This window comes from Octopus sinensis, linkage group LG1 (genome assembly GCF_006345805.1).
Source record: "Octopus sinensis linkage group LG1, ASM634580v1, whole genome shotgun sequence".
In the NCBI taxonomy this organism is placed as follows: domain Eukaryota; kingdom Metazoa; phylum Mollusca; class Cephalopoda; order Octopoda; family Octopodidae; genus Octopus; species Octopus sinensis.
The window spans coordinates 129,223,403-129,250,017 of NC_042997.1; the positions used below are offsets into that span (position 1 = coordinate 129,223,403).

Below are 26,615 nucleotides of genomic sequence, written 5' to 3' on the forward strand. Positions count from 1 at the left end.
CCCTTCCTAATGCCAACCACTCCAAGAGTGTAGTGGGTGCTTTTTACATGCCACCAGCATGGGAGCCAGTCAGGCGGTACTGGCAATGACTTCGCTTGAATTTTTTTACACATGCACAGTAAAAGCCAGTTAGTTGCTCAGAAGCCAGTTAGCAGCTCAGGCAACAATCACGCTTGGATGGTGCTCTTGGTGCCCTACTAACACAGGCACAAGTGCCAGTAAGGCAACGCTAGTAACAATCACACTTGAATGGTGCCTTTTATGTGCCACTGGCATGGAAGCCAGTTAGCCACTCTGTCAACGATCACACTCGTATGGTGCTCCTTGCACCCCGCTAGCATGGATGCCAGTCATCGAATTTGATTTTGATATATATATATATATATATATAGACATGGCTGTGTGGTGAGAAATTTCCCCCCCAACTCCATGGTTCTGGGTTGTCTCATTGTGTAGCACTCAAAGCCTTGTTAGTAGAAAGAAAACACCCTCAAAAGTCTATTGGTTATATTGTCTCATATGAGTGGATACAACATAGAGCAGTGAAAACCTGTTTTTTTTTTCCAGAATACAAGGCAACCTCACTCGTGATTAGACTGTTTGGACTCAGAGGATCCTCTTTCCACTTTTAATAGCTTTACACCTACACAAGATACCAGGGGAGTTGACCCAGGCTCAAGTATTTATGTTATCTCACATTTCTATTGTTAACCACTCCTCTGCATTTATACAAAGCAACCAGTGAAACATTAATATTATTATCATTAAGGCTAGAAATCATTATTCTCTCCTTTACAGACACCTACACTGTATAATCATGCTCTATATATTATTGTATAACTTGAATAACCAGACAGATTTATATATGTTGATTTAACTGAGTGAGGTGTATATTTGTCAAATAAATATTTTATTTATTCGATATTTCTTTTTCTAAAGAGCAACAATTCACAGAAGTTAAATTCTTCTCCAAGTATGAAGCACTGTAACATCTTGATAGATTTGATATTATTTATTAAACATAGCACAACATATTTATGTGTGTGTTTATGTATGTATGAATGTATGTATGCATGTATTATGTATGTATGTATGTATATATATATCTATCTATCTATCTATCATGTATGTATATATGCTTATACTCAAATAAGTATGTGTGTATGTAATATATATGTGTAATATTATGTATGTACATGTGTGTGTGTGTGTTAATATATATATATATATATGTGTGTGTATGTATATATGTATGTGTGTTTGTGTGTAATATGTGTGTGTGTGTGTGTAATATATTGGGTCATCCCATAAATAATGCAGTTTTTTTCAATTGCATGAACTAAACATCAGAATGGGGTGGGATAAACTACCTACATCAACTTGCTATAAAAGCAGGTAATAATTTTACCTTCTTGTTATTCTTAGTGCAAGTTTTGAAGAATGTCGTTCGATTTAAAAGTTATTTTTTCAATGCTATAATGGAAGTGACTAAGGAGCATATTCAACACATTTTGCTTTAGAAGTTCAACAAAAGCAACAATGCAACCGAAACTGTGAGGAATATTAATGCAGTATATGGGTATCAGACAATAAGTGTAAGCCAGTATCGATGGTGGTTCCAGAAATTCCAAGCTGGAGACTAGAGCCTAGAAGATGAGCCTCATCCTAGATCTGTAGAGCTCGATGAGGACATCCTGCAAACCCTGGTAGAACAAAATTTCATTGTAACTGTTGAGGATCTAGCGGAGAAGCTTGTATTTCATCATTCAACCATTCATTGACACCTGTGTGCCATCGGAAATGTGAGCAAATTGGGTCAAGAGGTTCCTCACAAACTTTCCAAGTTTAATTGCATGCGGAGAGTGCATGAACCTTTTTTGGACCAAATAGTGACTGGTGACAAGAAATGGGTTCTCTATAAAAATGTCAAGCACTAAAGGCAGTGAGTAGAGAAAGAAGAAACACTGGAACCCCAGGCTAAAGAAGGTCTTCACCCAAGTAAGGTGTTATCTGTTTGGTAGGATATAAAAGGTTTAGTCCACTTTCAACTTTCAGCTATAGTTGAACAACAAGTTGTATTACATTAATGATACAACATGGAAATGCAAGTCAATACAAATCAAAAGTGAATATCTGAATTTTTGACTCAACCTGGTAAATTGCATGTATGTATGCTTGCATATGTGTGTGTATTTATAAGTATATATGTGCATGTATGTATATCATGATCATCATCATCATTTAACGTTCACTTTCCATGCTGGCATGGGTTGACTGAGTATTAGCAAGCCAGGAGGCTGCACCAGGCACCTATCTGATTTGGCAAGGTATCTACAGCTGGATGCCCTTCCTAACACCAACCACTCTGTGAGTGTAGTGGGTACATTTTATGTGCCACTGGCATTAGGGCCAGTCAGGCAGCACTGGCATCGATCATGCTTGAATTGTGCTCTTTATTTGAATTGTACTCTTGAATTGTGCTCTTTCAACTAGCACAGAAACTAGTCAGGTAGCACTGACATAGACCACGGTTGAGTGATGCTTTTTACGTGTCACTGGCATTGGCATCTGCCTCATTCAAATGGTGCTTTTAAACGTGCTACCGACACAGGTGCCAGTCAAGCAGCACTAGCATCAGCCACGACTAGGATTTCACTTGACTATATATATAGTTATACACACACACATCATCATCATCATCATCATCATCGTTTAACGTCCGTTTGCGCGCTAGCACGGGTTGGACGGTTTGACCGGGGTCTGGGGAGCTCGGGACTGCCCCAGGCTCCAGTCTAGTCTGGCAGCTACTGGATGCCCTTCTAACGCCAACCACTCCGCGAGTGTAGTGGTGTTTTTACGTGCCACCTGCACAGGTGCCAGAGGGGTCTGGCATCGCCACGTTCGGATGGTGCTTTTATGTGGGGGGGGAATATAGGGGAGCACCATGGGGAGGGGTGGTTCAGAGAAATGATACGGTTTAGGCAAGTAGAACGTAGGATATCAAGAGAGGGGTAATGCATGGTGAAATAGCGTATTGAAGAGGGGGGTTCAAGAGTAGACACCTATAATGGTGGTGGGAGAAGCGACATCCGGTATAGATGGAGCAAAAATATAGAGATATCCGGTATTGGTGGTGGGGGTGGGCAAGGGCGGGTGCAATATGACGGGCTGGCTTAAAAATGCTCTTAGCAAGGAAGAGGGGGGATGGCAGACAACGTAAAAGAGGGAGAAGAAGGGAAATAGTGGAACCCCGCGAAAATGGGCCCCATTGAAAAAACCCTGTATGGAAATAATATGCAATACAAGCGAAGCTGAAAATAGTAACATATCATATATATACATACAAGATATGTAAACATTAATAACTATGAAAGACTGGTGGGAATATTATCTGTATGGACTTCAAGGGCTAGGTTTCTATTCAGTTAGATAATTTAGGAATTAGTTATAGGTTTACTTATAGAATTATTATTTTACCGATACTGTTTTTGTACATAGGATAAATGTGGTTTCTTTGTTGTACTTTAATTAATAATGCTAGTGCTTAATCCTTCCTAGAGTTAAGATTGAATAAATGTGGTGATATCAGAGGTATGTTTGTTCCCAAACAACACTTATTGCAGTGTTGTTGATACCACCGGATTGAATGGTACTGCCCAGGTGTTGAAACCATAGTGAAATCCATGGGGCAGCTGATGCAAGTATGTTAGGTTGGTATGGCTGTTATTATGTGTGTGGGATAGTTTTATAAGACATCCATTTGATCATCATCATCATCGTTTAACGTCCGCTTTCCATGCTAACATGGGTTGCACGGTTCAACTGGGGTCTGGGAAGCCCGAAGGCTGCACCAGGCCAGTCAGATCTGGCAGTGTTTCTACAGCTGACTTGATTTTTGATTTTCACTTGCCTCAACAGGTCTTCACAAGTAGAGTTATGTGTCCCAAGAAGGAAGGTATGCACAAGTGGACTGACTACGTCCCAGGTAGGGGCCACAGGTTATGGCCTCACTTGTCCTGCTGGGTCTTCTCACGCACAGCATACTTCCAAAGGTTTCGGTCTCTGGTCATTTCCTCGGTGAAACCTAAAGAGCGAAGGTCATGCTTCACCACCTCGTCCCAGGTTTTCCTGGGTCTACCTCTTCCACAGGTTCCCTCAACCGCTAGGGTGTGGCACTTTTTCACACAACTATCTTCATCCATTCTTACCACGTGTCCACACCAGCATAGCCGTCTCTCTTGCACACCACATCTGATGCTTCTTAGGTACAACTTTTCTCTCAAGGCACTTACACTCTGTCGGGTATGAACACTGACATTACACATCCATCGGAGCATACTGGCTTCATTTCTTGCAAGCTTACACATATCCTCAGCAGTCACGGCCCATGTTTCACTGCCATGTAGCATGGCTGTTTATACACATGCGTCATACAGTCTGCCTTTTACTCTGAGCGAGAGGCCTTTTGTCACCAACAGAGGTAAGATCTCTGAACTTTGCCCAGGCTATTCTTACTCTAGCAGTTACACTTTCAGCACACCCGCCCCCGCTACAGACTTGATCACCTAGGTAACGGAAACTATCAACTATTTCTAGTTTTTCTCCCTGAAATGTGGCGGAAGATGGTCTCTGCACATTTTCAGTGTTTATTGCACCAGAGTATCTGCCACATACAAAAACTATATTCCTAATTAGCCTTCCTTTGACATTGCTGCACCTCTAATGTGTCCATAGCTTACACTTGGTGCATCTTATAGAGTTCCTACCTACGCCTTTTCTACAGATCGAGCAGGGCCATCTACCTGAAGGCGTTTGTGATTTGTCTACCTTCCTACTTATTAGGACTTTGGTTTTAGCTAGGTTGACTCTAAGGCCCTTCGATTCTAATCCTTGCTTCCACGTCTGAAACTTCTCCTCTAGTTCTGATAGTGACTCAGCAATTAGAGCAAGGTCATCAGCATAGAGGAGCTCCCAGAGGCATCCCGTCTTGAATTCCTCCATTATTGCCTGGAGGACTATGATAAATAGGAGGGGGCTGAGGACTGAGCCTTGGTGGACCCCAACCTCTACCCGGAATTCTTCACTGTACTCGTTGCCAACCCTCACCTTACTAACAGTATCCCTGTAGATGGCACGCACAGCTCTCACTAACCATTCATCTATCCCTAGTTTCATCATTGACTACCAGATTAGGGATCGGGGGACCCTGTCAAAGGCTTTCTCCAAATCAACGAAAGCCAGGTACAGAGATTTATCTTTGACTGGGTATTTCTCCTGCAGCTGTCTCACCAGAAATATGGCATCGCTGGTGCTTTTCCCTGGCACGAAACCAAACTGCATCTCATCCAGGTTGACTCTCTCCCTAATCAGTTGGGCTATGACCCTTTCTGTAACCTTCATTACCTGATCCAACAGCTTGATACCTCTGTAATTACTTGTATCTAGGGCGTCACCTTTACCTTTGTAGCAGTTGACTATTATGCTACTACACCAGTCATTGGGTATGACTCCTTCGTGTATCACCTGGTTAACTATACAGGTGACTAGGCTATAGCCAACACTTCCAGATATTTTGAGCATCTCAGCAGTAATTCCTGATGGGCCTGGGGCTTTCCCTGTCTTCATGCTTCTAATTGCCTTAACTACCATGGAACTGTCAACTCGGATAGCTGGTCCCTCTATTGGGTCGACATTCAGCAGACTCTCTTTATCCCATTCATTCTCTTTATTGAGCAACCTTTCATAGTGGCATATTCAAACCTCTCTCTTTGCATCCTCATTTAGCGCAAGTGAACCATCATCCATGCGAACACATTTCTCTCCTACTACATCACGATTCTCTCTCACACACTGTCTTGCAGCACGAAATACCTCAAGTCTTTGGTCCTCACGGCGCAGAACATTGGCAAATTTTTTCTTATCTGCTGCCCCTCTGGCTAAATAAACCTGTCTCCTAACTTCTCTTTTCGCAGTCTGATACAATTCCCTACTACCGCCATTCTTCCAGTCCTTCCAAGCCTGTCTCTTGTCTCTAATAGCCCTGTCTACAACATTGTTCCACCACCATGTTACCCTGGGACGAGATGGGACTTTGCTCCACCTGCGGATCTGGTCAGTGGCTCTCAGCAGATTGTCCCGTAGAAACCTCCAGTTGGCTTCCACATTATGTGATGCTATGTCCCCTTCTATTTCGTCGAAAGCTTCGAGTAGGACTTCTCTAAATTTCCGTCCATTTGCAGGATCTTTAAGTTTCCAGACCCTTCTCCTCTGAGCTGGTCTTCTTCTGGCCCTTATCCTGAAGTCGCTAACTACTAATCTATATTGAGGAGTATATTCCTCGCCTGGGAAGGTTTTGGCATTTATAAGCAGCCCTCTTTCCCTCTTTCTGGCAAGGGTGTAGTCGATCTGGCTAGTGTGTCTGCCAGAACGGTAGGTGACTAGGTGAGAGGTGGGTTTCCTGAAGTTGGTATTGCAAATCATAAGGTCATTTGCATCGCAGAACTCCAGCAGCCTGGTTCCCTCCTCATTGCAAGAACCAAAACCGTAGCTTCCGTGTATGCAATGGAAGCCCCTGACATGCCGTCCAACATGTCCATTGAAGTCACCTGCCACGAAGAGAAGGTCACTGTCATTTGTCAACGAGGTAGTCTGTAATAGGGTGTCATAGAATCGGTCTTTCTGTCCTTCAGGTAGCCCCGGCTGAGGGGCATATGCCGAGATAATGGTAGCTGACCTATGATGAAGCACTAATCTAATCTTAAGTATTCTGTCACATACTCTGACTACCTCGAATACCTTATCAACCCATTTCTCTGCAAGAAGTATACCCACGCCCCCGACCCCGTCAGTGTTCCCTGCCCAGAAAATCTTGTACCTGTGTTCTTTGCCTGTGAGGAACCTAGCGGAACCTCCTCTCCACCTTACTTCTTGGATGCAGCACAAATCCAAACGTCTCCGTTCATATTGATATATATATATATTTTCTCTTTTTATATATATATATTTTACGTGCCAGTGGCATGTAAAAGTACCCACTACATTCTCAGAGTGGTTGGCGTTAGGAAGGGCATCCAGCTGTAGAACTCTGCCACATCAGATTGGAGCCTGGTGCAGCCATCTGGTTTGCCAGTCCTCAGTCAAATCGTCTAACCCATGGTAGCATGGAAAGCGGATGTTAAGTGATGATGATGATGTATGTGTGTGTGTGTGTATGCATGTGTGAAGGCATGTGACTCAATGGTTAGAGTATTTGGCTCATGATCATAATGTTGTGATTTCAATTCCTTGAGGCACATTGTGTCCTCAAGCAAGACATTTTATTTCACTTTGCTGGCAAAAGTGAGCTGTACCTGTAATTTGAAGGGACAGTCTTGTCACATTCTGTGTCATGCTAAATCTCCCTGAAAATTACATTAAGGGTACACATGTCTGTAGAGTGCTTGACCACATGCACCTTGATTTTTGTTAATTAGATGCTTTCTGTTAATTAGATCAACTGGAACACTCATCATCATAACCAATAGAGTTCCAATGATTTATATATATATATATAAATCATTATTATTATCATTATTTAATGTCCACTTTCCATGCTAGCATGGGCTGGACAGTTTGACAGGGAACCGGTGAAGTGCAAAACTGCATCAGGCTCTAGTATCCTCTTTGGATCTTTACAGAGTGTACTGGGTGCTCTTTTTATGTGCCACTGGCTCTAGTAAGGTTGCTATGAAACTTGCAAGATATAAAAGAACAGACAAAGAAAAGGGAAAAGACTCCCGCAACTAAGAGGATGTATTTGAGAAGGGAAGGTGGGGGTGGGTAGCTGTATGCTAAATGTTTTGAAAGGCTAAAGTATGACAGAAGGACCAAGTCAGTAGCAAGAAGAGTGGGGGGGGATGCACCAAGAGCATAGCTACTAGAATAAGAATAGGCTTGGCAAAGTTCAGAGAGATACTACTTCTGCTAGTAACAAACGGCCTCTCTCTCAGAGTGAAATGCAGACTGTATGATGCAGACATACATGCATACATCCAAACAAAAGTACCCTGTTGTTGGTGTAGAAATTCCAATGAAGGAGCCTTGGATCTAAGTCAGAAACCGGTCCTTTCTCTATTGGCAACAAATCTTTAAATAAACTGAATAATGACATACATACACTGGATAAAGCTCAAACTATAATATAAAGGAAAAAGTTTTGTACCAATATTTATCACTAAATTAGAGGTGTGACTTATACATAAGAAAACACGGTCAATCATTCCTATCAGAGAACTCCAAAACTTTTGATAAATAGTGAAAGTTAATATTAAAATAAATATAGCCATTGATTTGTCCCGTATCTAAAAATTGAAGTGTCATTCAATCCAAGAACTTAGAAGCAGAAGAATGAGTACTGACAATCGTAGGTTAAATGTAGATTATTTCTAGTAAATGTCGGTTAGTCATTTAACTGGGTGTCAAAGTTCCGGGGTTAGCTAAAAATGATTGACAAAATTATTAATCTCTTTTAAAAGAAAGACTTTAAATAAAAAGTTAATGGTCTATGGGAAGTAACTCATAAAAAAAGCTTACAATTTTTATCTCCCCTTAGTTAAAGTTGCAAGTATGACTACACACACACATTTAGTTATAATTTTAAACATGTTATAGAGCGTCATTCAAATGGTTGTTGTGACGTCATCAGAAGCTGTGTATTAGACATCTCTGAACTACGCACGTGTTAAAGATGTCAACATAGGTTGAGTTAATTATCTTTTTGTTTTAATTTTTAATTAATTCCCATTTCTATTGATACATTTCCATATAATTAATTTTAGTAATGTTTCTCTTGTAGTATTCTATATTTGTGACTATTTCTTCCCCTTCAAATGCTTCCGGACTAACTCAGAAAACAGTGTTTTTTTCAATTGCAACAACATTTAGGTATTTTTATAGCATTAACAGAATTAACTATTCACAGCACAACACTAACACTGACATCTGCTCCTACATTAGCAGCAACAACACTTTATACTAACATTAACACGTACAATGCCTTGTTCACACTTGTGTTAGGTACTTTTGGCAATGTTTCGATAGCCGTATATGAGAGAATCTGACCAAATACCAAGACAGTGTCCGTTGCTGTACAGGTTCTATATATAATAATAATAATGAAATTATTGTAAGTGCTCAGGTGCACCACAACTTGTCAAAAGTGCGTATAAAGCATATGCAGTAATGTACAAATGTCTGGAAAGTGAACAGTGTATGAGTCAGATACATGCATGTGTGTGTATAGAGGAGAGAAAATCAGGTGTAATGTTGGCGAATCTCAGGAAGCATGGAAGTTTTGAAGGATGCAGTGCTCCAACAACTAACAACTGATGCCGGCAGTTTGTTCCATGCTTCAGCAACTCTTAGCACGAAAAAATGTTTCCGAAAGTCATGAGAGCTGTGCTGTTTTCTGACTTTGTAAACATGTCCACGGGTGTTAGACAGGTGGAGTTTGAAAAGGTGCTCTGAGTTATTGTTAGTAAGATAATAATGAAATTATTGTATACAGTGCTCAGGTGCACCACAACTTGTCAAAAGTGCATATAAAGCATATGCAGTAATGTACAAATGTCTGGAAAGTGAACAGTGTATGAGTCAGATACATGCTTGCGTGTGTATGGAGGTGTTGTGTTGGCGAATCTCAGGAAGCATGGAAGTTTTCAAGGATGCAGTGCTCCGACAACTAACAACTGATGCTGGCAGCTTGTTCCATACTTCAGCAACTCTTAGCGTGAAAAAATGTTTCCGAAAGTCATAGGAGCTGTGCTGTTTCCTGACTTTGTAAACATGTCCACGGGTGTTAGACAGGTGGAGTTTGAAAAGGTGTTCAGAGTTTATTGTTAGTAAGATGGTTAATAATTTTATGGGTGTCTGCCAAATCAGCTGCCAGACGTCGGAGTTCCAATGTATCCATTCTGAAAAACGTTTTCTTTTGACAAGCAATATAAATATCGTTAGCAATATTTTTCACATTAACGACAATAAGAATAGCATTATCAAAGGAGGGAGAGCAGATTAAGAAGTTTTTACTTGACATTGAGACAAAATATCCTTTTTATTTTCTCTTTTCTCTTTTATTTATTTCAGTCATTTGACTGCGGCCCTTTTGGGGCAGTGCCTTTAGTCGGGCAAGTCGACCCCCAGGACTATTCTTTGTATGCCTAGTACTTATTCTATCAGTCCTTTTTGCTGAACTGTTAAGTTACAGCGACGTAAACACACCAGTATCGGTTGTCAAGCGATGATGGCGGCGATACACACGCATACATTTCATACATTTATATACATAAACGACGGGCTTCTTTCAGTTTCCATGTACCAAATCTCACAAGGCTTTGGTCAGTCTGAGGCTATAGTAGAAAACACTTGCCCAAGGTGCCACGCAGTGGGATTGAACCCGGAACCATGTGGTTGGTAAGCAAGTTACTTACCACGCAGCCACTCCTGCACCTACATAAACTATATCAGCTAAGCAAATGACCTTCTCTAAATGCAGTAAAAACATTATAACAATAATGTGATGACTATTTCAGAAAATTATCGCTGTTCTCTTTGAGCATATAAAAGACAAATTTAGCTGGGGTAAAGTGAGTAGTCCAAGGTATGGTAAAGTTGCTGTTTCATTTCTTCAGAAAACAGTCACACACTTCAATATCTATCCCCAGCCATCAGAAATTTCAAAAAGATTAAATATCTCAGCCAAATGAAAGAGTATCGTGGAAAAATGGCACCTGATATGAAATTAATAAAGCTTGACCCAATAAGAAAAAAATCACCATAAAATATTCTCTAAAGCTTCTTCACAAATTGCTGGAGTGTCTCTTTTCATGATATATATTTATACAACATGCAGTTAAAGAGAAGAAATTGAAATGTTTACAAAGTCAGGAAACAGCACAGCTGCCATGACATTCGGAAACATTTTTTCACGCTAAGAGTTGCTGAAGAACGGAACAAACTACCAGCATCAGTTGTTAGTTGTCGTAGCACTGCATCCTTCAAAACTTCCATGCTTCCTGAGATTCGCCAACACTACACCTGATTTTCTCCCCTCCATACACATGCAAGCATGTATCTGACTCATACACTGTTCACTTTTGTACATTTGTACATTACTGCATATGCTTTATACACACTTTTGACAAGTTGTGGTGCACCTGAGCACTGTATACAATAATTTCATTATTATTATTTAAATTAGCCTTTACTCTACTGTCTGAGAAATGGAAAGACACAATGGATAATATCATCATCATCATCATCATCATCATCGTTTAGCGTCCGTTTTCCATGCTAGCATGGGTTGGACGGTTCTACTGGGGTCTGTGAAGCCAGAAGGCTTCATCAGGCCCAGTCAAATCTGGCAGTGTTTCTACGGCTGGATGCCCTTCCTAACGCCAACCACTCCGTGAGTGTAGTGGGTGCTTTTTACGTGCCACCCGCACTGGTGCCAGACAGAGCTGGCAAACGGCCACGAACGGATGGTGCTTTTTATGTGCCACCGTTCAAAGATAAAACAATAGTCACAGCAATGCAGGCATTTAATCATTTATTAAGAAGGGAAAGAATATTCTGTGTCAGGACAAACCAAAGAACAAACAGTAACAGCCACGATATACCATAATGTGCTACATTGTACTCCATTTCTGTACTCTACATTAAAACATACTATACTACACCACTGATAGTTATTCCACTCACATACATTGTCAGTACTCTACACTTGCACTGTTAGTACTCTGATGTGCTATCTATAACTCTTCAGAAATTGTGAAATAATTACTAAAAATCAGAATAATTGTTATTGTGTGAGAGGAAAGTCCATAGAGCTTATTATCTTTACTGGTGAAAGACTGTTTGGTGCTTGTGTACAGAATACTGAGATCATGTGAAGATTAGAGAGAGCCTCCTTCATATGTTGTATGTGTATCTTGTTTGCAGAAAGTCAAATCCATGTTCCATGGCCATTGTAAGAACTTTCTGAATTAGTGGATGAACACTAATTCAGAAAGTTACAGTTCTTTCCTGCTCTCTTGTGTTATCTCTTCTTATATTCTACACAGTTTATCTTTGAATAACAATAATTTATATGTATTTATTTCTTTATTGCTCACAGGGGGCTAAACATAGAAGGAACAAGCAAGGACAAAGGGATTAAGTTGATCATTACATTATATTACAGCTGGCTTTAGTATAACCATTCCACATTTCACTACTGATTTGAAGATAAAATATGTCAAAAAGCAGCACAGGTCAGTCAAAACATTTTCTTTTTATGTCTAAATATAAAAACTATTTATGTAATTGTTAATTAACAAGTCAAGATGATCAAGCAGATACATGGTCGAAGGAATTCCAGCCATGACCATCATATCTTAATTTCAGGTATATCATCATCATCATTTAACGTCCGTCTTCCATGCTGGCATGGGTTGAACGGTTTGACTAAAAACTGGTAAGTTGGTGAGCTGCACCAGGTTCCAATCTTATTTGGCATGGTTTCTACAGCTACATTCTTTTAATAATTGATGTCTCATGATGGATGTGTACTGGTGCTCTCTCTTATTTATATTGAATGTTGAGCTGTCACATTATTTGTTGAGTAAAGTGTTTGGTGTACACATCTGTTATTTTTACTTCTTACCACAATTTATTCAACAACTAAACTGAGTCACAGAGCACTTGCCCATCGTATGATACATCAGTTAAAATATAAACAGAACATAGGCGTAGGGTTGAACAGTGAGGACGTGAGCTTTGACCTCCGTCCTAAAAAGAAAAAAGAACAAAAACAGAGAAGGTTGTCGAGGTAGGTGATTTTGTTTGTTGGGAGCTGGGCATAATTTATTGCGTGTGAATTATTTTTTCAGTAAATTGTGCTCGGCTCTGGGACAATTTCGCCTGCTCTCGGCAGGTGCTGTTTTTGTATATCGAGAATTTATTGAATTCATTTTTGGTGGGGCGTATCCTCGCCCGAATAGAACCTGTTGCAGTTACTGTTGGCTGTAGCCAGCATTGTGTTTGAATTTTTGGATTAATTTACCAATTACCGTACAAAAAAAAAGATTTATGCCAAGGGCTCTATCATCTTATGTTTTGTTTGAAGACCAGTTCTGGCTCACACCTTAATCTTTAGTCGTTTTGCAGACATAGCACTAGAGTTACTTCCCTTGATAATGTCAGTCACTGCATCAACTTCTGAATCTCCTTTGTAACACGATTTGGTTTTAACTTTTGATGGCTGTCTCATTTCATGCACAATTGGTTTCAGAACTAACTGCATGCTATTGTTGACTATGACCTTGTATGACTATGTGTTTAAGAAATCTATTTCCCAAACACGTAGTTTTATGTTCAGTCTCGTTGCGTGGCACTTTAAGCAAATGTGTTCTACTATAGCCCCAAGCCAACAAAAGTCGTGTGAGCAGATTGACAAACCAAAAGAAGCCCATCGTTTGTGAGTGTATGCGTATTTCTGTCCCTTTGTTTTTGCATTCGGTTACTCTTTTATTTGTTTCAGTCACTTGACTGTAGCACTGCCTTTAGTCGAGCAAATCGACCGCAGGACTTATTCTTTGTAAGCCTAGTACTTATTCTATCGGTTTCTTTTGCCGAACTGCTAAGTTATGGAGACGTAAACACACCAGCATCAGTTGTCAAGCAAACATATACACATATATATACACACATATACAAACATATACACACACATATATATATATATATATATATATATACGATCGGCTTCTTTCAGTTTCCGTCTACCAAATCCACTCACAAGGCTTTGGTCGGCCCGAGACTATAGTAGAAGACACTTGCCCAAGTGCCACGCAGTGGGACTGAACCCGGAACCATGTAGTTGGTAAGCAAGCTGCTTACCACACAGCCACTCCTACACCTTACACAATACTTGTAAATAATCATCATCATAACAAATGGTGTTAATTTCTTTTCTTTCCTGGAAACATGTCCTGCTGTGGGGGGAAAATATCTGGGCTGGTAACAGGAAGGGCATCTGTCTGTAGAAAATGTACATCAGTGTATCAGTGCATCTGACCTATGCAAGCATGGAAAAGTTGAACGTTAAAATGATGAACTTTGTAGATGCTAAGAGGTTGTACATAAATTTCTTCCCTTGACCCACCATGATAGAAATAAACATCATATCTTTATTTCTTATCAATTTTTTACAAACCACTAATTCATGACTCAACAAAACACTGCCTACATAGATTCTTGACCTGCTAGAAATAGCAAGCAAAATTTTTCTAATGACACTCTACATCATAAAATAAGAAATGACATGGACAATAGACAAGATGGTCACAGCTGGAACACCTTTAATTATAGACCTACTTGACGGAGGAAGACCTGGAGCTAAACCACAACCATTATTTCTCCATCTCGTTATTTTCTGCTTATTTACCACATCCCATTAGATCTATTCTTTTCATTAATTCCTTATTTCTCTTCTTACTGTCTCACAAAAAATATTCTTAAATCATTATTTTTGTCTTGCATCTATTTTAATTTTGACTTTCTTTCTACTGCTTTCATTATTTGTTGTAACATTCTTAAACCTTTCGATCTGTGATGTTTGTCACTGTAGCCTTTCACATTCTTATAAGTATGTCAAGGAGCAGATAAATTAACTGTTCACACTATCACACAATTATTGAACCTCTGTGAAATGGAAAGCATCTCTCATAACATGTAGCCTCTGGTAATACATCAAAGACATTGAAAATATTACTGATATTTAGTTCTTTAAATTCCTTCGTAAAAGATATGTTCTGTATCTTTGTTCATCATCATCCTTTAAAGTCTGTTTTTCATGCTGACATGGTTTGGATGGTTTGACCAGAGCTGGTTGTACCAGGGTCCAGTCTGATTTGGCTTGGTTCCTATTGCTGGATACCATTCCTAATACCTATTTCTTTGCTACCCACAAGGGGCTAAACACAGAGGGGACAAACAAGGACAGACAAATGGATTAAGTCGATTATATCGAACCCAGTGCGTAACTGGTACTTAATTTATCGACCCCGAAAGGATGAAAGGCAAAGTCGACCTCGGCAGAATTTGAACTCAGAACGTAACGGCAGACAAAATACAGCTACACATTTCGCCCGGCATGCTAACATTTCTGCCAGCTCGGTGCCAGGTACCATAACCTGAACCCTTCCTAATACCAACCACTTCACAAAGTGTGCTGGGTGCCTTCTGCATGGCACTGGCACAAGTACATTTTATGTGGCTCAGACCATGGGCTCTTGCAAACCAAAGACCTCTTCAGCCAGAAGAGGAGCATTAACAATTCCGTTGTGGTGGGTAGGTCTTCTTCAGTACAGCAAGGCACCAGATGTCTCAGTCTTTTGTCATTTCCTTTGTAAGGTTCAGTGTCCTGAGATCAGTCTTCACTACTTCATCCCATGTTTTCCTGGGTCTCCCTCTTGCACTAGTTCCATCCACTCTAAGTGATTAGCACTTCTTTTTACAGCTGTCTGCATCTATCCACATCACATGACCTAACCAGCATAGTCTTTGAGAGATAATTCTTAATTTGCATTATTTTGTTTAATAAATCAAATCACTTTCAATGTTTCAGTCAATAGAAAATGCTTGCCACTAGTATTTTTAATATATGCAGGAGAAATATCTTGCAGGAGAAATACCTTGCAGGAGAAATACCTAGCCAAAGATAAACCTCTTTACCTGGCTTTCCTTGACATGGAGAAAGCCTTTGACAGGGTCCCCGATCCCTTATCTGGTGGTCAATGAGGAAACTAGGGATAGATGAATGGTTAGTGAGAGCTGTGCGAGCCATGTACAGGGACGCTGTCAGTAAGGTGAGGGTTGGCAATGAGTACAGTGAAGAATTCAGGGTAGAGGTAGGGGTCCACCAAGGTTCAGTCCTCAGCCCCCTCCTATTTATCATAGTTCTCCAGGCAATAACAGAGGAATTCAAGACAGGATGCCCCTGGGAGCTCCTCTATGCTGATGACCTTGCTCTAATTGCTTAGTCACTATCAGAACTAGAGTAAGAATAGCCTGGGCAAAGTTCAGAGAGCTCTTACCTCTGCTGGTGACAAAAGGCCTCTCACTCAGAGTAAAAGGCAGACTGTATGACGCATGTGTACGAACAGCCATGCTACATGGGCCGTGACTGCTGAGGATATGCGTAAGCTCGCAAGAAATAAAGCCAGTATGATCCGATGGATGTGTAATGTCAGTGTTCATACTCGACAGAGTGTAAGTACCTTGAGAGAAAAGATGGACCTAAGAAGCATCAGTTGTGGTGTGCAAGAGAGACGACTGCGCTGGTATGGTCATGTGGTGAGAATGGATGAAGATAGTTGTGTGAAAAAGTGGAAGAGGTAGACCCAGGAAAATCTGGGATGTGGTGGTGAAGCACGACCTTCAAACATTAGGTCTCACCAAGGCAATAACTAGTGACCGAGACCTTTGGAAGTATGCTGTGTGTGAGAAAACCCGGCAGGACAAGTGAGACCATAACCCGTGGCCTCTTCCTGGGATGTAGCCAGCCCACTTATGCATACCTTTCCTTCTTGGGACACAAAACTCTGCTTGTGAAGACCTGTTGAGGCAAGTGAAATCGAAATCGCTCAAAAATCAATGGAAATTGTAGTTGTGATACCAGTGCCGGTGGCACGTAAAAGAACCATCTGAATGTGGCCGTTGCCAGCGCCACCCCAACTGGCCTCCATGCCAGTGGCACGTAAAAAGCATCAATCCAATTGTGGCTGTTGCTAGCCTCACCTGGCATGTAAAAAGCACCCACTACACTCACGGAGTGGTTGGCGTTAGGAAGGGCATACAGCTGTAGAAACACTGCCAGATCAGACTGGGCCTGGTGCAGCTTCTGGCTTCCCAGACCCCAGTCGAACCGTCCAACCCATGCTAGCATGGAAAGCAGACGTTAAACGATGATGATGATGTTGACATTTAGCACTGTATATATCTGGATATTATCACATAATCTTGTATTACATATAACAATTTTAAACCTCTATCTTTAAAATATCTGTTATTCCATGTGTTACAGAGCATCCCTACTTACCTTTGCCCAAAGAAGTTCTTGCCAAAGAAACTGAACTCAACATTCTGGTAATTCCATACTAAATTTCACTCTTTTCTAAAACTGTTCTGAAATCTTTGTTGTTATTAGTTTTATTTCATTTTATTGGTGTGTATGAAATGAACTACAGAATTTTTTTTGTGACTTCCTTCCATCATGGAATGCCTCCTTTGGCTTTTGTTAGTAACTTTGTTGCTCCCACAAAAAGCACCCAGTACCCTGTGTTTGGTAATTCAGCTGAACAGTGACAACACAGGGCTTGGGAGAGTTCTTTAGTTTTGCTGATGGCAAAGTTACCTCTAAAGTGCTGGTGCCAAAATAAGCCTAGTACTCTGTAAAATGTTTGGTGTGAAGAATGGCATCCAGTCCTAGAATCTGTGCCTAAAATGTGACATTGGAGTAAGATGTAGTCCTGCAACTCATTCAATTATGTTGAACTAATGTGGCCATTGCCAGCACCACCTCCTATGCCAATATGGATAGTGGACAAATGATGATATAAATTGTTAAAATTAATGCAAAATAAACTGGCAAATTGTCAGTCATTAAGTGTAAAGAAAAATGCCTTTGTCTCAACTCTTTGCACTCTGAATTAAAGCACTCTAAGTAGTATTTAATAATGAGAAAGATCTGGGAAATTGTAGTAGTGATGGCTGTTATTTGTTCAGGGGAGAGATGTATGATATTGTAGCAATGATGATTGTTTATGTAAGAGTTGTGCAATATCGTAGCAGTGATGGCTATTTGAGAGAGATATTAGATATTATAGCAGTGATGGATATTGTTAATCTATTTACCATTAATAATTTTTATCTAAAATTTGTCAATATTTTCATGGAAATAAGACGGCAAGCTGGCAGAAATGTTAGCACGCCGGGGAAAATACTTAGCAGTATTTCATCTGTCTTTACGTTCTGAGTTCAAATTCTGCCTAGGTTGACTTTGCCTTTCATCTTTTCAGAATCGATAAATTAAGTACCAGTTGCATACTGGGGTCAATCTAATCAACCGGTCCCCTCCCCAAAAATTTTGGGCCTTGTACCTAGAGTAGAAAAGAATATTTCATGGAAATAACACTGCAATTCAGTTCTAACAAAGTTGAAGTGCTTTGGCCTTTATCTGATGTCTCTAACATTCATCGAAGTTAGCATACACCATTGTTTGTTCTGTCAAGGCATTGAAACAGATTTAACTCAATTTCTAATCCTGAATGGCCTAAATACTAGAATTATATCAATTACAATAAAGCATGAGAACAGGATATATATTGTATTGTTAACACTATAAGCTATTTAGTTTTTTCCCCCTTCAGTTTATTCAAGCACAGTCATGACTGTAGAGTTAAGACGTTTGCTTTGCAAGTTCATGGTTTTGGGTTCAGTTCCACTGTGTAGCACCTTGGTCATGTCTTCTTCTATAACCCCAGGCCAACCAATGCCTTGTGAATGAATCTGGTTGGTGGAAACTGCAAAAACATGTCATATGTGTGTCTCCATCGCCTCTTGACAACAGGTGATAGTTTATTTACTTCCCCTTAACTTAGTGGTTCAACAAAAGAGACCAACTACAAGATTTTTGAAAAAATAAGTACTGTGGTCAATTTATCCAATTAAAACCCTTCAAGGTGGTTCCTCAGCATAGCTACAGTCCAGTGACTGGAATATTTCACTGTGACAAACTGGCATTATTTCATTGCCATCAGTTTTTTTTTTTTGTTTTTTTTTAAATCAAAAATCAAAAGGAAATTGTAGTTGTGATACCAGTGCCGGTGGCACGTAAAAGAACAATCCGAATGTGGCCGTTGCCAGCACCACCTCGACTGGCCTCTATGCCGGTGGCACGTAAAAAGCACCAACCAATCATGGCTGTTGCCAGCCTCGCCTGGCACCTGTGCCAGTGGCACGTAAAAGGTGCCCACTACACACGGAGTGGTTGGCGTTAGGAAGGGCATCCAGCTGTAGAAACACTGCCAGATCAAACTGAGCCTGGTACTGCCTCCTGGCTTCCCAGACCCCAGTCGAACTGTCCAACCCATGCTAGCATGGAAAGTGGACGTTAAATGATGATGATGATGAATAAAATATTTTTATTGTTTTATTTCAGAGCCAGAAAGATTTACAGGAAAACTTTCTTGCCAACTTTTTAGCCCAAACTGTCGAAAATCCAAGTCATACACTTGAAATCATCACAGAAGACCAAAAAATTCAATCAAGATGGGTCGACTGGAGGACACAACGACATCTCACCAAATCTAAACATCACAAGAAAACTCTATCATCCAAACTGAGGAAACAATTGAAAATATTTCACATTCAACCTGAAGTCCAAAAGTGAGAAATTCTTGTCAATCGTAGTTGTTACCGTCTCTCTCTCTCTCTCTCTCTCTCTATATATATATATATATATATATATATAAATTATTACATTAGACATTGAACTACTGGCTTTGTTGTAAATAAAGACTTGAGGTATTTTGTGTTGCAAGACACCATGTGAGAGAGAATCGTGATGTTGTAGGAGAGAAATGTGTCCGCATGGATGATGGTTCTCTTGCATTAAACGAGGCTGCAAAGAGAGAGGTTTGGAGATGCCACTATGAAAGGTTGCTGAATAAAGAAAATGGATGGGAGAAAGAGAGTCTGCCGAATGTTGACCCAACAGGGACCAGCTATCCAAGTTGACAGTACCTTGGTAAATAAAACAAGAGTATGAAAACAGGGAAAGCCCCTGGCCCATCAGGAATCACTGCAGAGATGCTCAAAATATCTGGCAGTGTCGGCTATAGCTTAGTTACCCATATAGATAACCAGGTGATACACGAAGGAGTCATACCTAATGACTGGTGTAGCGGCACTATAGTCAACTGCTACAAAGGTAAAGGTGATGCTTTAGGCACAAATAATTACATAGGTATCAAGTTGCTGGATCAGGTAATGAAGGTCACAGAGAGGGTCATAGCCCAACTAATTAGGGAGAGAGTTAGTTTAGATGAGATGCAGTTTGGGTTCGTGCCAGGGAAAAGCACCACTGATGCTATATTTCTGGTAAGACAGCTGCAGGAGAAATACTTAGCCAAAAATAAACCTCTGTACCTGGCTTTTGTTGACATAGAGAAAGCCCCCAATCTCTTATCTGGTGGTCAATGAGGTAACTAGGGATAGATGAATGGTTAGTGAGAGCTGTACAAGCCATATACAAGACGCTGTCAGTAAGGTGAGGGTTGGCAACGAGTACACTGAAGAATTCAGGGTAGAGGTAGGAGTCCAAGGTTCAGTCCTTAGACCCCTCCTATTTATCATAGTCCTCCAGGCAATAACAGAGGAATTCAAGACAGGATGCCCCTGGGAGCTCCTCTATGCTGACAACCTTACTCTAATTGCTTAGTCACTATCAGAACTCGGAGAAGTTTCAGGTGTGGAAACAAGGATTAGAATCAAAGGGCCTTAGAGTCAACCTAGCTAAAACCAAAGTCCTAATAAGTAGGAAGCCAGGCAAACTACAGATCCCTTCAGGTAGATGGCCCTGCTCGATCTGTAGAAAAGGCGTAGGTAGAAACTCTATAAGATGTACCCGGTGTAAGCTATGGACACATAAGAGGTGCAGCAATGTCAAAGGAAGGCTAACTGGGAAGATAGTTTTTGTATGTGGCAGATGCTCAGGAGCAATAAACGCTGAAAATGTGCAGAGAACAATTTTTGCCACACTCCAGGGGGAAAAACTAGAAGTAGTTGATATCTTCCATTACCTAGGTGACCTAGTCAGTAGCGGGGGAGTGTGCGCTGAAAGTGTAGCTGCTAGAATAAGAATAGCCTGGGCAAAGTTCAGAGAGCTTTTACCTCTGCTGGTGACCAAGGGCCTCTCACTCAGAGTAAAAGGTAGACTGTATGACGCATGTGTACGAAGAGCCATGCTACATAGCAGTAAAACATGGGCCGTGACTGCTGAGAACATGCATAAACTTGCAGGGAATGAAGCCAGTATGATCCGATGGGTGTGTAATGTCAGTGTGCATATTCGACAGAGTGTAAGTACCTTGAGAGAAAAGTTGGACCTAAGAAGCATCAGAAATGGTGTGCAAGAGAGACGACTGCACTGGTATGGTCATGTAGCGAGAATGGATGAGAATAGCTGTGTGAAAAAGTGCCACACCCTAGCGGTTGAGGGAACCCGTGGAAAAGGAAGACCTGGGATTAGGTGGTGAAGCATGACCTTTGAACATTAGGCCTCACAGAGGCAATGGCTAGTAACCAAGACTTTTGGAAATATGCTGTGCTTGAGAAGACACGGCAAGCCAAGTGAAACCATAACCTCGTGGCCTATGCCAGGGGTGTAACCAGCCCACTTATGCGTACCTTTCCTTCATTGGACACTAAACTCTGCTTGCGAAGACCTGTTGAGGCAAGTGAAATCGTAATCAAATTCGATGACTGGCATCTGTGCTAGTAGAGCGCTAAGAGCACCATCCAAGCAAGGTTGTTGCCAGTGCTGCTGGACTGGCTCCTGTGAAGGTGGCACGTAAAAAATACCATTTGAGCGTGGCTGTTGCAGGTACCACCTGACTGGCCCTCATGCCGGTGGCACGTAAAAGCACCCACTACACTCTCAGAGTGGTTGGCATTAGGAAGGGCATCCAGCTGTAGAAACCCGACCAGATCAAGATTGGAGCCTGGTGCAGCCATCTGGTTCGCCATTCCTCAGTCAAATCGTCCAACCCATGCTAGCATGGAATATGGACGTTAAATGATGATGATGATTCAGTTTGCTTGGTTAACAACAATTTTCATTCATATAACATATGAATCAGCCATAAAAAAAAAGTTTGCAAAATATATTTCAGATGTACTCACAGATAATAAAAATATTAAAAAGTAATTTTGAAGTCTGTTTGACTGATAAGAGAACTGAAGTAACATTGTAACAGTTCATGTTTAATTCTGTAAATGATACTTGACATCATTAGTAGTAGCATTAATGTTTTAAATCTTTTGTAGCCATACATCTAATGAATACAGTCAATGCATTCTAGAAAATAATAAACTCTTTCTTGTGGGTTAGTAAAATAACTAACTTTATCATTATTAAGCTGCTGCTTGGAGTGTAACTAAAAAATAAAGTAATAATTCTTTCATAAAATTACAGTAGAGTTTAATTTAAATGTGAAAACTTGAAAATTTAAGGTTTTGTACAACAGAAGCATCAATGGCTTCATAACATGGCTAAACAATACAATATTCTCTGTTTTGGGAGTTATAACATCTCAATTATGAGGTCCAAACATATAGAAGTATTTGTATTCCATATAATTCTACCCAAAATTTACCTGCTCTGCTATACAAATTTCATATCAACCACAGCAACCAATATCTTTAAAGCTTGGTTACTTTCTCAAATTATTATGCAAGATAAGTTTAGGTTATATTTGCAACAGACTAACTTATTCTTCTCCAAACACTAAAACCTCTGTATTAATTGCTATAAACTACCTTAATTGTGTGATTAGGGAGTTCACTTCATAACCAAATGGGTTTAGGCTCCATCCTTCTGTGTGGCACCCTAGTATCTTCACTATACCCTTAGTTTCACCAAAGGAATATGAGTGAAATTTGATAAACAGAAATTATAGGGAGCAATGTCTACTTTTTTGTGCTTGCATGAGTCAGACAAAATTTGTCACCAACCTTTACCTGTTTTCAAGCAATGTAATATTTCCCTATACACAGACATGTTTTCACAGATGATTGGAAACACAAGACTTTGCTTCTTGTGGGTAGTAAAGAAATAGGTATTAAAGGGAAAGGCAAAGTGATGTCGCAACCCATTTCTACAGCTGAGTGAACTGGAGCAACGTGAAATAAAGTGTCTTGCTCGAGAACACAACATGCAGTCCAGTCCGGGATTCAAACTCACAATCTCACAATCGTAAGCTCGATGCTCTAACCACTGAGCCATGTTATATATATATATCAGTGAAAGATATATAAAATGGTAAGAAATTACTGATAGATCAGTTGTCAAATAAAATATTCCTCGGGTATTTACCCAAGTTGCGCAACCTGTCAGTCTCACCATCAAGAAATATAGTGAACTAGTGATCAGCCTGTTGAAAACCTATATCCACACGATACACACACATTACCTCTTTCTACTCCTCATTTCCTGGCATAAAGTTACCTCCCCACTCCTTGGGGTTCATAGTCTTGCAAGCTGCATTGCATCCTCACTAGTGTTGGTGGCATGAAAAATACACTCACTTCCCACTGTAAAATGGTTGACATTAGGAATGACATCCAACTATAGAAATGTCAAAGCAGACACTGGAGCACAATACAGTCCTTTGGTGCATCAGATTCAGTCAAGTCATCCAACTCCTGCCTACATGGAATAAAGGTATTAAATGATATATACCTCATAAAGCGGCAAGCTGGCAGAAACATTAGCACGCCGAGTGAAATGCATAGCCATATTTCGTCTGGGTTCAAATTCCGCCGAGGTCGACTTTGCCTTTCATCCTTACGGGGTCGATAAATTAAGTACCAGTTACACACTGGGGTTAATGTAATCGACTTAATCCATTTGTCTGTCCTTGTTTGTCCCCTCTGTGTTAAGCCCCTTGTGGGTAGTAAAGAAATATATAGCTTATAAGACAGCGAGCTGGCAGAAAACGTTAGCACGTCGGGTGAAATGCTTACCGGTATTTCGTCTGCCGTTACGTTCTGAGTTCAAATTCCGCCGAGGTCGACTTTGCCTTTCATCCTTTCGGGGTCGATAAATTAAAGTACCAGTTACATACTGGGGTTGATGTGATCGACTTAATACCTATGTCTGTCCTTGTTTGTCCCCTCTATGTTTAGCCCCTTGTGGGTAATAAAGAAATAGGTATTTCGTCTGCTGCTACGTTCTGAGTTCAAATTCCGCCGAGGTCGACTTTGCCTTTCATCCTTCCGGGGGCGATGAATTAAGTAACAGTTACGCAGTGGGGTCGATATAATCGACTTAATCCGTTTGTCTGTCCTTGTTTGTCCCCTCTGTGTTTAGCCCCTTGTGGGTAGTAAAGAAATAGGTATTAAATGATATATAGCTCAACATTCTTTATTTCTTGGAAGATTGGGACATTCTAAATAGTTCCCTATAATCTCCTCAGTGCAGATTATCTAAATGTGAGAGAGAGAAGAATTATCTTCACTATTTAACTGGTACTTAATAAAGCCACAAGCTGACTCTGTCAATCAGTTACCTTCACTATTTGATGATGTTTCTACTTTCTTTTTACTTTTCGTCAGGTTTCATAACTTTCTTCCTCTTCATAAATTATGGAAACAGTATATGAAGCAGTTAATTCAGTTTGAGAAGTAAGTAGCTATTCTCGTTTGAAAACTTTTTGAAAAGTAAGTTTACATAAATTTTTGACAGATTGGGATGTTGGGTCGCAGGCGTTTTTACCCCCGCTGACTTGCTGCTGAAGGCACACAATATTGTGACAGACAAATAAAGGAAAGAAAATGTACTGAAATGAAAATGAAATTATTAAATATGGAGTTATGTCCCCTCAAATGACATGTACATACTGCAAAAGACTATTGTTAACGAAAGGTGATTTATTTATACGGGGTGTGTTTGGTCTCTTTGGTATAAAAGGACACACGATCGTCTGAATTACGACAAATGCGTAGTTCAGTTCACATGGTTCTGTGCATATTTTTTCTAACATGGATATGGGCTTTTAAAGTGTCTTGATTTAATTTTATTTCATTTCATCTAGATTCAGCTCACGAGCTGTGGCCATGCTGGGGCACCGCCATTCATTGTGTGACGCTTACTGCACCTAGGTTTCCCAAGCGGTCACCCATCTAAGTACTAACTAGGCTTGACGTTGCTTAACTTCGGTGATCAGACGAGAACCGGTGCTTTCAACGTGATATGGCCGTATTGTTCATTCAAATGTATCGAAAAAACATAGCTTTATGTAGTTTCTGTTTGATAATTATGAGCATCTTCATACGTCTTTAGCTTCTGTGATGGTCCATGCACAACTTGTAAAATTGTTATGTAGAAAAATATTTTTTCTCAGTGCTAAAACATTCCTAACCCCCTTGTAAGAGCCAGATTACCTGAAGTATTTTCTAATAAGTACAAGATAATTGATGGAATAAATTCAATAAACTCACAACTCATGACCTAAAATGAGAATTTAAATCGAAATGCTTAACATTCTTAACAAGAAATCAAAGTTGGTTGAATGTAATAGGTTTTCTTATTTATCCAAATTTTAATGTTAAATCAATAATCTTTTTAATCCTTTTACCTCCACTCTTGCAGCATTAGCCCAAATAATTTAATGGCAGTCAATCTGAAAGTTCTGAAAGCTGATTATCATGGATGTTACCTCACCGTTTCCAAGTCAAAATGTCCCTCATACGTTGGCACAACTGGCATTGTTCTGATGGAAACCAAGAACATTTTCAAAATAATTACAAAAGATGATAAATTCAAATGTATGTATCTTAAACACCACCATCTCTCTCATTCTCCATCTCTATCTTCCTCTCTCACCTTCTCCAACTGGGGTATCTTTGTATCTCTTCAACAGCATGATACCAGTCTTTGTCCCTCTGTTACTCTTTTAACCTCTCATCATTACCAGCGTCGCCTTACTGGCACTCGAGCCCTGTGCTAGTAGGGTATTAAGAGCGCCATCCAAGCGTGATCATTGCCAGAGCGGCTATCTGACCTCCATGCTGGTGGCACGTAAAAGACACCATTCGAGCATGATCGTTACCAGCATCGCCTTACTGGTACCTGTGCCGGTCGCATGTGTAAAAGATTCAAGCGAGATCGTTGCCAGGACTGCCTGACTGGTCCTGTGCTGGTGGCACGTAAAAGCACCCACTACACTCTTGGAGTGGTTGGCGTTAGGAAGGGCATCCAGCTGTAGAAATTCAGCCAGATCAAGATTGAAGCTTGGTGCAGCTGTCTGGTTCGCCAGCCCTCAGTCAATTGTCCAACCCATGCTAGCATGGAAAGCGGACGTTAAACGATGATGATGATGATAATGATGATCAACTGACACAAAGCCACCTCCCTCAATACTACTTCTCTCCAATTCAGGGGACTTTGTCTTGCAAGTTGCTCAGTGACTCCAGCAGTACTGGTACCATGAAAAGTGCACCCAATATACTCTGGAAATTGGTTGGTGTTAGAAAGGGCATTGTCCAGCTGTAAAAACCATGTCAAAACAGATAATAGAACTTGACACAACCCTCTGGCTTACCAACTCTTTTCAAACCGGGCATCCCATCCCAGCATGGAAAATGTACATTAAATTCTGATGATGTATCTTTTATCTTGCTTCGGTCATTGGATTGTGGCCATGCTGGGGCACTGCCATTAAGGGTTTAGTCAAACAAATTGATCCCAGCACTTTTAAGTTTGGTATTTATTCTATCAGAATAGTTGTCTAGCATTAGTGAGGGACACACTCTCT

General features: G+C 40.4%; 1 protein-coding gene and 1 pseudogene across 3 annotated transcripts in view; one reads left to right on the forward strand and one right to left on the reverse strand.

Annotated features, from left to right (window-relative positions):
• The first annotated feature begins 596 nt into the window (after positions 1–596).
• LOC115209005 (ribonuclease P protein subunit p29) overlaps positions 597–26,615 on the forward strand; it is a 31,226-nt gene continuing 5,207 nt past the window's right edge. Inside the window, exons 1-6 of one of the 3 annotated variants that reach the window (XM_036504466.1) lie at positions 597–679; positions 12,152–12,287; positions 17,102–17,163; positions 19,238–19,464; positions 24,415–24,483; positions 25,451–25,626. In XM_036504466.1, the coding sequence (XP_036360359.1) occupies positions 12,269–12,287; positions 17,102–17,163; positions 19,238–19,464; positions 24,415–24,483; positions 25,451–25,626 (553 nt within the window). In that variant the 5' untranslated portion in view covers positions 597–679; positions 12,152–12,268. Of the gene's footprint in view, positions 680–8,643; positions 8,743–12,151; positions 12,288–17,101; positions 17,164–19,237; positions 19,465–24,414; positions 24,484–25,450; positions 25,627–26,615 lie in introns of those variants that run through there. The other 2 variants (XM_029777122.2, XM_036504462.1) reach the window with 2 other exon arrangements.
• On the reverse strand, positions 24,945–25,063 carry LOC115220524 (annotated as a pseudogene).